At 39.1% G+C, this 14608-nt stretch overlaps 1 protein-coding gene across 3 annotated transcripts in view; it reads left to right on the top strand.

The window, feature by feature from the left end:
• The first annotated feature begins 2352 nt into the window (after positions 1-2352).
• Positions 2353-14608, top strand: part of DNAJC24 (DnaJ heat shock protein family (Hsp40) member C24) — a 78719-nt gene continuing 66463 nt past the window's right edge. The window contains exons 1-2 of one of the 3 annotated variants that reach the window (XM_042475454.1): positions 2353-2676; positions 6489-6624. In XM_042475454.1, coding sequence (XP_042331388.1) covers positions 6517-6624 — 108 coding nt within the window. In that variant the 5' untranslated portion in view covers positions 2353-2676; positions 6489-6516. The remainder of the gene's footprint in view (positions 2677-6488; positions 6625-14608) is intronic. The other 2 variants (XM_042475444.1, XM_042475434.1) reach the window with 2 other exon arrangements.

Here is a 14608-nt window from a genome sequence, read left to right as displayed (position 1 = left end):
ATGTTGTTTTTGTTGTCAGCTAAGATGGTCTGGAGGGTCCTGGATGTGTAAGTAGAGGCCACTCTTCTCTTGACCATGTGGGCTTTGGGAGACAAACAGTTGTAAAATCCAGGTAATTTTTTAAACTCAATTAGCAACATAAAAGGTAACTTTAAGATCCAGGCTGTTTCTGCCCTGGGTGAGGCTAACCATTCCCCTTTCTTAGGCAGAGAACGTTTCATTTCTCAAGAAGACTCTGTACTGTTGTGTCTGGAAAAATCTATAGGTGCTGTATAGATAAAACATAGGAATAAAAAGGTGTTGCCTTTGTTTAAGGTAAAAACCTAAATGAGTTAAGTCCCAGTCTCTTGGCTCCCTTAGTCCCTAAAATCCCAGTCCCGTGGCTACGTATTTTATTACAATTTCTCCAACATTATTAATATAGATAAGCTTTAGTGGCGTGCTGCACCAATAAAACATACTTTTAAGCCATTGTCATATATTTTAGCAGAAATTGATTTAAATGGTAGAGAATTCCACAGTGAAGCCCAATATTTATCCTGGGTTGTTTTCCAAGATTTGCATCCATATTTTAGGCTAATATTTTACATTTATTTCTATTGATTTCCAGTGCAGATTTGCACTCACAATTGCAATATTATCCAAACAAATTTAGTTTGGGTTGTTGACCATTGATTGACCTGAACACCAGGTAGAGAAGGGTTGCCCCTCATTATGTCTGCCAGGTGGCTCTGTCACAGAAGCAAAAAGCAAGAACAACAATAGGCATTACTGTTTAGCACCTCTGTATATTAAAGGGAGCAAAGTCATTAGTCTTGATAATTACTCTGTATTCCCTACTGGTTTTGCAGAAGTTTTATAAGCAAGTTGCCCGAATCCATAGACTGACAGATCTGGAGGAGATAGGGCCATTTTAATTTGGCAAAGGTTTTATCAGAATCAGATGAAGAATTTTGGTGATAGATGTGTGCCAAACAACTGGGCTGCAGCAGAGGTAGGCAGTGACAATGTGGGAGGATCTCCCAGAGAGAGTGTCAGTAGCACATCTGATCATTCTGCTTAGTGGTGCATAGCGGGAAGCACCAGATAATCATTTCTGAGTGTTGTTTTTTTTTAAATCACAGAATCCATATGATGAGAGAATCCAAAATAAAGCAAGAGGTAATGCTAGAAGATGAGACTCCAAGGTCTGAAGGCGAGTGCTATGGATGAAGAGCAGAGGACAAGTTTGAGTAGCACTGTGTGCAATGGATCTCATGCTGAAAAAAAGACAGGATATAGATATAATATAATGCAGTTGTACTTGAGCTGAAAGGACGTTCAGGTGCTCAGATGTGAAAGGAAAGTGTGAAGCGGCACAATATATGTGCTCCACCATTTGGCTGTAGGACAGGGCATAACTATGTGGCCCTCCTTTCTTGCGGACTTGAGGTCCATGGTCTTGAATATTCACAGAGGGGCAACCTCCTTTATTTTCAATGGGGCATGCCAATGGATCCCCTCTGAAAATGGAAGGCTGGCTGTATAGTTTTTAAATGCAACTCCCAGTATTCCTGCTCTGGCCAGGGCAGATGGAAGTTGCAGCCCAGCAACACTTGGGAGGCTGCATGACTTCCTCCCTTTCCCTTTCCCTTTGGGAGCTGAGAATCCTCTGGGCCTAAGGCAGACATACTGAGCAAAAGGGGTATGAAAAGGTGTGGGAAGAAAGCAGCTCTGTGAATCCAGTCAGTTTTAAAGCATGGTTTTTTAATCTGTACATAAACCATGTACTCTGCTTTCTTAGCATCTTATTTTTACCTTGTGCCTTCAAGTCATGAAAAGGAAGTATCCAAGGCTGGTATTAAATGTTGTACCATTTCAGAACATTTTGATAGTTTCCCCCATATATATATATATATATATATTTAAAATGTGTTTCTTTTTAATAACTTTGTTTTAATATTTTGTAATAATTCCTTTTTAATGTACTTTTTTGTTTTTAATTGTACTGTTTTTTATTTCATTTTTTTATGCTGAGTCCCAGTTCTGGGAGAAGAGCGGGATACAAACAAATATAGCAATAACAATAACAACAACAACAATAATAATAATGCCGGCGAGTGTATCATGAAATAAACCCAAAGGCAAATGATTCATTTCAGAAAAATGTTTTAATCAACAAATGCTGCCTCGAAAGGGCTCTCAATGGACAGAGGAAATGGCGTGTGTGGAAGCTGTTGCTCATTTCCGACTTATGGCCACCCTGCGACGGGGCCCTTGCCAAGGCTTCCCCTGAGGAGGCTGAGAGAGCGTGACTCGCCCAAGGCCACCCAGCGGGGGTTTCCCATGGCCTCCAGACCCCAACACCGGAAACGGCTCCAGGGGGGACGACTCTTAGGCTGCCAGACACAAGCACCGCCGGCCAGTGCCCCCAGGTGTCCCGACCCCGCTGCTGCTCCTCCTGGAGGCTCCCCTCGGACGAGAGACTGAAGGAGCGGCGAGCGAGCGAGCGAGGCGGCCTTATATAAAGGAGGCCCAAGTCTCGCGACAGGAAGGTGCCTGAGTCTCCCGGGATCTCGCGGGAAAACCAAACGGCAGGGAAGTTGTTTATAGCGCCGGCTGGCTCTCAGCTGAGAAGAAGAGGAGGGGTTCTTCCTCTTCCCCGCCAGGAGACGGTCAGGGGCACCCTGGCGCTTGGTAGGCTGCTCTTGCTGCTGCTGTGTACCTGCCATGGTTTCCTTGGCGAGCCTTGTTCGGAGGGGGCCTGCCATTGCCTTCCCTTGCGGAGGCTGAGAGAGGGTCACCCAGATGGGCTTCCAATCTCCTCCCATTTAGATTGCTTTGATTGTGAGTTCCTGCATGGCACAGTTGGGCTGGATGGCCCCTTGGGGTCTCTTCCAATTCTATGGTTCTAGAGGAGGCTGAGAGAGTGCGACTGGCCCAAGGTCTCCCAGGGGTTTCCGTGGCCCAGCAGGGACTCAACCCTGGTCTCCAGAGCGGTAGCATTCATAGATGCAGCCGGGTTAGTACAGTAGTCTGTGGAATCAGTGCGTAGAGAGAGAGCTCTTGTAGAAGCACCTTTGAGACTCACTGGAAGGAAGGCATTGGCAGCATGAGCTTCCCTACTAGGCCTCAGGTCCAGAACACACGGCAGAAACAATCCATTTTGAGACCGCTTTAACTGTCCTGGTTCAGTGCTAGGGAATTCTGGGAGCTGTAGTTTTAGTGAGACATTTAGCCTTCTCTGCCAGAGAGATCCCTGGTGACACAACAAACTACAATTCCCAGGTTTCAAGCTGGGTGGTTTCTGCAGTGTGCTTTGGACCTCCTTCAGTCTACTTCCTCAGATGCACCTGAAGTCTAGGAAAGGTTATGCTGCCAACCTCTTTCTTTCAGTTAGTCTCAAAGGTGCTACAAGACCCCTGGCCTCCAGAGACATAGTCAAACCACTATGCCTCGGATTACTTGTTTACTGTATTAGTATTGCAGTACTTGTCTACTGCAGTGGTGGTTGTGTGCCATAAGTCGTCTCTGACTTAGGGTGACTCTTTAATAGGGTTTTCTCGGCTAGATTTGTTCAAAGGAGGTTTGCCATGGCCATCCCCTGAGGCTGAGAGAGTGTGACTCGCCCAATGGTGACCAGTGGGCCATGGCCAAGCTGGGAATTGAACCCTGGTCTCCAGAGTCACAGACCAACACTCAAACTGCTGCACCACATTGCTGAATAACAGCCTATAATGGGAAGATTAAAGTGGATTTGCCATTGCCTTCCCTTAAGGCCCATAGTCCATAGTCATAGTCCAACATTCAGACCACTACATCATGCTGTCTCCTACTTTAAATTAAAGCAATTTAATTTATAGCCTTTAGGGCTGAAGGGTGGGGTATAAATACCATAAAACAACAACAACAATAATAATAATTGTAAATTCAAATAGTTTCCATGCGCATGCCCCTGCAGACTCCTTAACATGCATGGCGGCTTTTTCTGTGGTTCAATGAGGTCTCTGAGGTCTCTTTTTCACACAGGTGCACACTAGTATTACAGAGTACTGTTTTTGGTAATATTATAGAGAACTAATTACAATAAGAAGTAACTACTTGGAACCAAAGTGGTGTAATGGTTTGAATGTCGGACTATGACTCTGGAGACCAAGGTTTGAATCCCAGCTTGGCCATGAAACTAACTCTCAGCCTCAGAGGAAGGCAAAGACAAACTTCCTTTGACAAACTGTTTTTGCTGTCTGTGTATGTGCTTCTAAAGTGATTCTTAACCTGTGAGTAGAAACAGATATATAAAGGAGGGACACCAACACTTCTGTAGAGAGGTAGGGAAGTCAAATCCATTGATGTATTATGTTAGTGTTTAATCTAAACAAGAATTATTGTGGTTGCTCATAAGCATTAGCAACCTCTTACTGGTACTGAATAATTGTAACTATGGAGATTTTCACATGGGCAAAAGTGATGGGAGCATAGTAGGATGCTCCCGTCAGTAATGCGCAATTGCATGAAGATTATCAGAGGACGTCGTGACAATTGCATCATTATCCCATGAATGAAGAGGAATTCTCTCGTCACTTTTTATTAACTGGACTTTCTCATTAATAAAAGGTGATGTTAGAATTCCTCTTTATTTACAGGATAATGACACGTCTATTGTGACGTTGTGTGACGTCATCTGATAAGCTTCGCACAATTGCACAATAGTAACAGGAACATCCCGCTATACTCCAGTCACTTTTGCCTGTGTGAAAATAGAAATGTACTTGAAATGTACTTGCTATTGCTACTTGCTAGTTATCACAATATATATTTGTTGCATGCCTTGAAGGCGACTCCAACTTACGGCAACCCTTTCCTAGAGGTTTCTTGGCCAGATTTGTTCAGAAGGGGTTTGCCATTGACTTCCTCTGAGTCTGAGTGTGTGTGACTAATTCAAGTCCCAAAAGGTTTCTATGGCTGAGCAAGGATTTGGATCCTAATCTCACAGAGGCCTAGTTCAACAGTCAAAACCACTGCACTATACTGGCTCTTGCTGTTGAATAGCGCTTTTGGTTTATTGGAAAATTCAGTTATATTTCCAAACCACTTTGAAGATCTAGTTCCTTGCCAAGCAATTCTGAAACTTTTCCTTTATGCTTCACTACAGTTCATCAAGGTGTTTTCCATAAAAGTTCAGAGAACTTGTGTCAAGTGGATTTGTGGCTTCTGTGGATGCTATGAAGTTCTTCCACTGTTGCAAGAGTCATAGAAATGTTCCTCAAAACCTCCAGTTCCTTGGATCATTGCCTTCTTGGTCCTTAACTTCCCTTGGTGTACAGTTAATGAGAAGCTGTTGTTATCATGTCAACATGTTACAAAGGCTTACTCTTTCTGTACTGTTCATTAATGTAATGAGCTGTTAGGCATTGCTTGACACTGATTGTATTATGCACCGAGAGAAGACATCAGGATTGCAATTTCCTCAGTAAAGTAGATAGGAAGACAGTTCTTTTGCTTCCTTCCTTCCGTTTTGTTTTGTTAGTGCCTGGGAAATAGTTTAATAAGAGCTGACATACAAAGTTTGCCAAAAGCTTGAACCCAAAGCATACTGGCAATGAATAAGGTTGTAACCATCTGTGCACTTACTAAAGAGTATATATTACTGAATCCAGTGGGATTAATACTTTATAGTATACATCTGGAATGCTCCTTCACAGAAAGGTATTTAATACTTAGGATCCCCAAAGTGTCTGGTTTCAGATACATTTAACAGTAGACCTTCTGAAACTGCTCCTAAATTTCAGTCTCTCATCTTTCAAAAGTACTTTTCAAGAAACACTAGCCCTATAGCTAGTGGGCCCAGGAGACTGGTAGGGAAACAATCTTGGGTGGTTTACTGGGAGGGGAAGTAAGATACTGACCAGTTTACTGGAAGGAAAGGTTTTTTAATTACAACAGAAGACAGAATAGAACAAAAGGTGTGTTTTTTTTAATTACAAGTGAGATGTTACTGCACTTTTTTCCAGGTTTTGCCAGTGAAAAAAGCCATAGGTTTCAAAATGACTTCGAGTCTTATGAAATCTGATATTTATATTTCTGGTTTTTAACCTTTGCAGTATTTCAGTTTAGAAGTCTTGCTTCCATTAATATCACGACTATGAGCTTTTGGCACACTTCTCATTGCATTTTCTCTGGTATTGCCTCACTGATTTCAGAATAAGTGTCCTCTAAGCTTCTTTTGAAATACAGTAATTCAATTTCAGATGAGATGTCACAGTTCCAGCAAATACTGTTTTAAAAAAACTGTGTAAGTTGTTTGGCCTGAATCTTTTGGAAAGGAAGAAACAAACAAATGCATTCTTCTTTACCATTCACGGGGAAACCTGCAAAAAAAGTCTATGCTGCACGCAAAGTTCAAGGTCTCAGTGTTATCATTCTTTCGTTCTTTGCTAGCATTCATAAGCATCATGGCTTTTTAATTATTTTAAAAGGTTTTTCTTATTTTGTTCTTATTATTGAAACAGATGCTAGAATTAATAACCTATTCATGCAATGGCTTTGGAAGAGTTACCTGAAAAGGACTGGTACAGCATTCTGGGTGCAGCACCATCAGATAGTTTTACAGAATTGAAAAGGAAGTATCAAAGGCTAGTATTACTGGTAAGTATATCTTTAAATAAACAAAAGGCAAATAAATCATTTTAAAACAATGTCTAATTGATAATCGTTGCACAAATAGGACTCTGTGTAGAGGAAATAGTATGTGTGAAAGTTGTTGTTGTGTGCCTTCAAATTGTTTCCAACTTATGGCGAAATCATGGGGTTTTCTTGGCAAGATTTGTCCAGAGGAGGTTTGCCATTGCCCTCCCCAGTGGCTGAAAGAGTGTGACTTACACAAGTGGGTTTCATAGCCGAGCAGGGAATCGTGCCCTAGTCTCCAGAGTCATAGTCCAACACCCAAACTACTACTCCATGCTAGCTCTCTGTGAGGAAAGTAAGAAGTTATTAAGAAGTGAAACTGTTTATATCTCTTCCTCTGTTAAATAATCTTGCCTCAATGTACTGTAGTTTTCTTGACATTTTGAAAATGCACAAGAATCTGGTCACTGTTTTTTATCTCTAGAAGTGAAAATGCAGCTGAAGAATTAGCTTCAGTCCTAAAAATAATTCTTTATCTTAATTAAAGAAAATGCCTGACCTATCCTTCTTAATTGTGGCAGTATGAAATGAATCAATCAGTGTTTGTGAGTTTACAATTTGCTACCATGGAAGCAATTATAATGTCACTAGGACTAGACTGGCATTGCTGGATAAATTGAGCATGAGGCACTGACTGAAAAAGATTGTTCCCTCCCCCTCCCCGACACTAAGAATATTTTGTTAAACTGCACTAATGGATTAAAAGGCAAAGATATGAAGGATTATTTTGATATATATTACTAGCCAATCTGTATGTAGAACATCTTGTATAAATTAAATATATGATTCTATAACATCTGACCTATGCATTTTTCAGGTTTGAATTAATAAAGGTCTTAGCATATATGGGTGTATTGGACTGAGCACAGATGTGTTCTTTATGTTGCAATAGTGCTAGTTATGTTAATGGCAGGGGAGAGAAATGAATTTACACTCCCTGTTACCACTGTTTGATTTTGTCATGTTTGCAGTTACAAACATGATAATTTGATAGTACAGTTGGCTCTCCTTATACACAGATTTTTTATACACAGATTCAAACATCCATGGCTTGAAAATATTTTTTAAAAAAGTATAAATTTCAACTATCAAACCTTGATTTTTCCATTTTACATAAGGGACACTATTTTGCTATGCCACTGTATTTAATGGGACTTGAGCATACACAATTTTTGTTATTACGGTGGTTCCTGGAAACAAACCCCAGCGGATAACAAGGGTCCACTGTATATCTGTTACTAGCTATGGATAACAGTTCTTTTTTAAATTGCTGGCAGGCACCATAAACCAAAAATGAGGAGAATCTTAGCACTACAGTAAAAATATTTATATGCCAAATAATTATCCTAAACTCCTTCTTCCTAAATCCTGCTCATCTACCCTCTTGGCAAAATACTATCTATTAGTTATAGCTAGTAACATGGCAACATGGGAGACAAATGTGTAATGACATACACTTTCAGAAACAGGGCCTATGTCCACAAGACTTATTTATTATTTTTGTTTCAGTTGAGTAAAATGGCCTTTAAACCGACCTAAAACTTATTTCACAGATTGCACACTATAAGCTGATCTTGAATTTGAGTTGTTCAAAATTGGGTTGCCAGAGAGGTATTTTTCAAATTGCAGCTGATTCCATTTACTCACCTGTTAAACAGTTTATATACATATCTGTTGTTGATAATTACTTGATATTATAGGATATCTTTGATCTGGAAATAAAGTATTGTGCAAGAAAATTATATGCTGCTGTTACGGTGTGTGCCCTAATCTTAAATCCTTACGATTTCACCAAAAATAATTATGGGGAGTATATACTCATCATGGTAAAGAAGATAAAAATGACAATATGGAAGCAAGTGTTGACTTGGAATAAATATACATATGGAACATACATTGGAACGTGTAAATCTGTGGGAGCTGGCTCCTCAGTGTGTGTGTGTGTGTGTGTGTGTGTGTGTGGAAGTTACATTAATTGCGTTATCCAGTGAGTCTTCTTTCAGAAGATTTCTAGGGGGTTATGATAATGTTTGCAAGTTGGTTTGCTTTTGTCCCTCAGTATGTGAACATGCCAGCCTAACAGTGCTGGTCTATGCACGCCAAAAGCAAGTTCCAAGTGGGGCTTGTTTCTTAAATAACTACACTTTGAATTGAAAGTTAATGATATTTTGGAATGGTTAGTTCATTTTCATCTTGCTTATGTGGTTGAGAATTCTGTTTCCGAGGTACATATTCTTTCAAGAAAATTTTACACAGGGCACCTTTGTCAGTTCTGGAATAAAACTATTTAGTAATTAATTTTGCTAGTCCATAATTTGGTTTCTGCCTTGCATTAGATTGCCATACCAGTCTGAGTACCATCACTATTAATTTTATTTGTATGTGTGAAATGATGCCAATATGTAATTAGATTGCCTAATTCAGACGTTCTTTATAATGACTACTGTGGATTATAGAAACTCCCATAGAATAAGCCAATATAACTTAAATGCAAATTTAGAAAATTCACTATTGGTTCATCTCTTAACCAGTGTTACCAACAAGCCTCAAAGATATTCCCTGGAATGTTTTATCAAAATCCCCGGAATTCCCCAATATCTACCGGAATATTCAGTCAAAATCCCCGAAAAGAAATTAATTAAATTCCCCGGATTCTGGGGAATTCCCTGGAAATTGGCAACACTGCTCTTAACCATGATTCTAAACCATGGGTCCAGGTTATTTGATAGACCATATCTCAGAGAGGCCCTTCTCTCTGATTTATCAGCCTCTCCGTCTTGTTTAATTGGTGGAAGGGAGAGGGCTCTCTCAGTAGCTGCCCCCACACTTTTGAACTCCCTTCCAAGAGAAACCAGAATGACCCCCATCTATGCTCTCCTTTCGGTGCCAAGTAAAAACATTTCTGTACCTTCAGACATTTTCAAAATGACAAATGCTGGACTTTTAAATGCTGTGGGATTCCAGTTTTAAAGTTTGCATATAGTTTTAATGCTTTTAATTTTATGAACAATGTAATTGTTTTTTAAACTTTATATGTATCCTTTTTAATGCTTTTGTATTTTTTAAAATCTGCATCGTTTTATATTTGTTAGCCGCCTTGGCCTCTATATCAGGATAAAGGCAAGATATTAAATAAATAAATAAATAAATAAATAAATAAATGTTTAATGGCTGGCTTAAGAGCAAAGGGTCAAGAAGGAATGTTCTAGATTTTATATGATTTTAACTGCTTCTTTTTTTTTTACCATAAATAGAGCCCAGGTTATAAAATGGCTGTAAATTACAGGGCAAAGCAGTAGTCTAAAGTTACTGAGGTGTGCTCAGTAGCCAGAGACGTTGATTATAAATTTGTACCAATTTGACAAAAACAAATTATACATGTATGGAAATGAACTTTATATCTAAAGTTCTTAACAGAATTGAAAGATCTATCTGTGTGCTAAACTGTACTTATAGTCATACAATAAACACAATTGTAGACCTTGATAACCCCAGTCCAGTTCCAAAAAACTGAATTACCATAATGGCTAGTTCTGAAATAACAAAGTCAGAGTACTTGACTTTTCCTAAAAACCAGGATCTGTCAGACACTAGGATTGTTGTTCAAGTTGATAGCCTGTCTGTTTGAAAGTAATAGACAGGCAGAGCTTAGGGGTGTTACAATAACAAGTGCATGCATCTTAACACAGCTGGCAGATCTAAAAATAAGCTTGCCAGCTTTGATGGGCTAGTAATTGTTGTGAGTGCATTAAATTATATGATTAAAAATCATTTTCTTAAATTTATGAGACAGATTATATATGCATTTTAAAATGTTAAGCAAATTTTCTTGAGTCAATTCTGAAGATAAATGATAGATCTATTAATTTTAGAATATTATAGTTGAAGAATTACTTCCTCCGCAGAGCCTAAATGCCAACTCTGAAATGCAGAACACACACTTTTTTTCTGTGAATAGTCTTGTGTTCTTTATAGTTTAGCTATAATGGTGCATAAAATTCAAGGGCTACATCTAGCACTGTATTCTTTGTTTGTTGTTGTTAATTGCTGTTAACTCAGTTTTGACTTACTATGGTGACCTGTGGTGACCCTGTGACACCTTGTTATTAACAGCTCTGCTAAGGGCTTACAAATTCAGGGCCATGGCTGCCTTGACTGAATCGGTGCACCAATGTGCACTCTGTCCTGCCTGTCTCAAAAGGCTCCCACATCTTTCTCAGTAGATTTGGAAAGTTGGGGTGCAGAAGGGAAGAAGAATTACCCCCCCCCCCGGAATATCATTCCATCCGTAAATAAACACAATTAGAGCTCACCCTATGACTTAGGGTGAGGTGTTTAACAGTACCTTTCATTTCCTCTTTCCATATTTCCTTCATTCTGATTGAGACATTAATGAGAGAGGTTTATTAGAACCTTTGATATTAGATCATAAGATTTTGCTCCCATTCTTCACTTGTGATGAAATATTGAAGCATAACTTGTAATTTGTAGATACTGGTTCAAGAGTGAGAACTAAGTTTACCATAAAATGTAAGCTTAATTTAGTGTGATTACAGTGTGAACTGAGGTCCAAAACACACTGCAGAAATAATCCAGTTTGAGACCACTTTAACTACCCTGACTCAGTGCTAGGGAATCCTGGGAATTGTAGTTTACTGTGGCACCAGAGCTCGCTGACATAGAAGACTAAACATCTCACAAAACTACAGTTCCCAGGATTCCCTAGCAGTGAGCCAGGGCACTTAAAACAGTCTCAAATTGGATTAATTCTGAAGTGTGTTTTGACCTGAGTGAATTTCTTCCCCTCCCTGTTTTGGAGAACTTATTGTCCATTGCTCTAGGTTAATGTGGAGTACATATGTAGGCTGCATTGATTTTATCTTGGTGTATTTTTCCCCATTCTGTTCAGAATCATGACTAAAATTTAGAGCCTGTTGTGGAATGAAATGGAAGATTGGTTGTTATCTGGAGGCAGTTTGTACCTGTAAATAGATTTAAAGGTGTTTAGAAAATCAGTGCACTGTTTTGCTTTTCCTTTCCCGAGGCAGTTATCTTTAGGATCCATATTGACAGAGTCAGTACTGTTGCTCTCGTGTTTCTTTTTGTCATTTTGTTGTCACATTTACATAGATATAGAAATTTCTAGTTTTGAACCGATGACGAAAAAAGTTTCTGTTTGGGATAGCGGTATAAATTTTGAGAAAATTTGAAAATGTATGAAATTCTCTGTTATGATTCCACTATTAATGCACTATGAATTTGTGTGTTCTGTATGTCACAAAATATGAAAAAGTATGAAGACTTTGCTGTAAGATAGTCTTAGATGTTTTTATAAGTAGGAATTCCTTCCTAGTGCTATAGAGTGTCTTGTATACTTGCTACATAATTTCAGTGAATAAAATCTTACCTTCAGAAGCATTTCATCTATTTTGGAAGAGAAAATATTTAATAAGAGTTTGTTTCAGTTTTCACCAGAACTTTACATTTTTAAAAATGTGGGTAAAGTCCTTGCAGGTAGCAAAAAACTTTTATTTCTGAATTTTTCTTGTACCCTCCCTTATGTCTTCACATCTCAAATAGGAAACTTTTTGTAGTCCTTTTAGTTTTTGAATAAGCAAGTTGGTGCTTCTGTACATTTTACCATAAAATCCCAGACATTCCCCTTTGTCTGTTGATGGATGCTGCTGCTTACCTGGTCCTTCTTTCCACTTCTTCATAACCTTTGGCAGATTCATATAAACATATGTTTTGTGAATAAAAAATTGCCTTATGCAGATGTTGTAACGCTTGCCTTTGTATCATGAGGTGACTATATTTATCTTACAGCAGCAATGATTCACCCTCCAACTAAGGACCAAGAGGTGACTGTGCCTCTTTCCAGTATAACATGGGAACAGATGGCACTTACTCTGGGGTAAATGAGACATGATGATCTGGCAGTAGCATTCGCTCTCCAAACAGATAAAGTTGTGAAGTGATTTCTCATTAATTTGGCCTGCCTTCCAAAAACTATAGTATATTGACTTACTTTTTCCCATTGACTTATTCTTTAGATCACAGTAGTATCTTTTCACTGTTGAGAAACGGTGATATAAGTAAAGCTAAAGTAATGTTTGAGGACTACAATTAGTGTATCTGTGTTGTTCTGAGAATAGTTCTGTTAAACCTACTACTGTACATGGAGAAATTGAAGCGTATTCAGTTATCAAGAAGTGTGCTCTGTGGACCAGACTACTGTTTGCCTTAAAAAGCACTCCCTGCCTCTTAGGGGCATGGGGACAATTTTTTTGGCAGTAGCTGGACTATGCAGTGGGAGCCTTTCTCTAAAACTAGAAGTCACAGGAAATACATGTTAAAGAAACCTCTTTCCTTTTCAAACAAAGAAACAAGCCTAAATTGGCACTAAAGTGGAAACTAAATGTTAAAGGGGAAGCAGCTCTTTTTCAAAATAATGTTTTGTTGAGTAATTGTGGCCAAGGAAGCACTTGATCCATTGGAACCTTTTGTATGCATGCCCTCATTATAATATAACAGGAAAAAAGGTTTGAAGTTTCTGTGAAGCATCAACAGCCACTTCATGGCTATCCACTTCAATGTATTTTGATCTTGGCACTTTTAATCCACAAGCATGATGTTCCAGTGGTTGACTTCTGCTACTGAGTCTGTTAAGTATAATTCAATTTGAAATTCCAAATTGTAATCAGTTTGAATATTTATTTTACAATTCATTTAATGCATTGAAATACATTTTGAAATATTTTTATGAAATGAAAGCAGTACTCTTGTATTCTTGTATATCAGAAAAGCAATACTCTTGTATTCTTGGTGCTCTTGTACCCTTATTCTTATCTTTGGGCACAAAGGAAAAAAGTGACCCCTATTTCCCTCTTTTTTTTAAAAAAAGGCAACCCACTAATGTTTTTTGATTATTGCAATTGTGGAGAAAGTATCTGAGTTACATCATGATTTAAGATGAAAAGAAAGGACTGGATAACCCTGAAAGGTAGGTTAGACTGAGAGAATGTGACTGGCCCCAGATCCATAGTGAGCTTTATGGACTAGTGCAGATTTAAACCTAGGTTTTTCCAGGTCTAATTTAGCACTCTAAATACTATATTAGTTTAATTCTTTAGTAGAGGCCATGAGGCAAGTCATCCTAGGAAAGCTTCAGTATCACATTTTATTTCACAGCATTTCTGACAACGTTAGATGCCTCCTGACTTCGAGCCTCCTAAACACTGCAAAGGTAACCATACTGAAAGAGCCCACATCCAGAAGGTCACTGAGCCACCGGAAATGCTGAGGCAAAATGACAGATTTACTGCTCACTCAAGTACCCAGACATTGATCATGTCTGTGTGAGATAGTGAGTTTCAGTGGCCATTCTGATGAAGGGGAATGATCTACTTCTTCTCATACAGCAGGAAGAGGCCCAGCGTAGGAAACCAGGAGATGATAGGACAGCTTTTCCTAAAGGTATTGGACACTCTCTCCACTGTGTCTCTGTATGATCCATTTCTCCAACCCAAATTTCATTAGCTGGTTTTAGAAACTAGTTGTGGGGTTTGCCAGGTTTGGTGGCAGGAAATATAAAATAGGCCAAGAGGAATCCCCCCCATCCCCCCTTTGTTGTATTCATCCTCCTGTTCCTGTCACTTCCTGCTAAACTGAGAGGTATAAAATCAGTCTCTTGGATAGCACTTTTCATGTCCCAGGCAAGAAAATGTAGATGTTGTCTGAAACTACTCTAGGAACATCAACAGAACATTGCCCCCTCTACAGATGTTGTTCTTCTAAAATTGACCTTGATGAACTTATAGAATCATAGAGTGGGACGAGACAACAAGGGCCATCCAGTCCAACCCACTGCCATGCAGGAACTAACAACCAAAGCATCCAGCCTATGTTTAAAGACCTCCAAGGAAGGGGACTCCACCACTCTCCA

This window comes from Sceloporus undulatus, chromosome 1 (genome assembly GCF_019175285.1).
Source record: "Sceloporus undulatus isolate JIND9_A2432 ecotype Alabama chromosome 1, SceUnd_v1.1, whole genome shotgun sequence".
NCBI classification, from domain to species: domain Eukaryota; kingdom Metazoa; phylum Chordata; class Lepidosauria; order Squamata; family Phrynosomatidae; genus Sceloporus; species Sceloporus undulatus.
The sequence above is the reverse complement of the archived record's forward strand: the minus strand, read 5'-3'. Positions and strand labels throughout refer to the sequence as shown.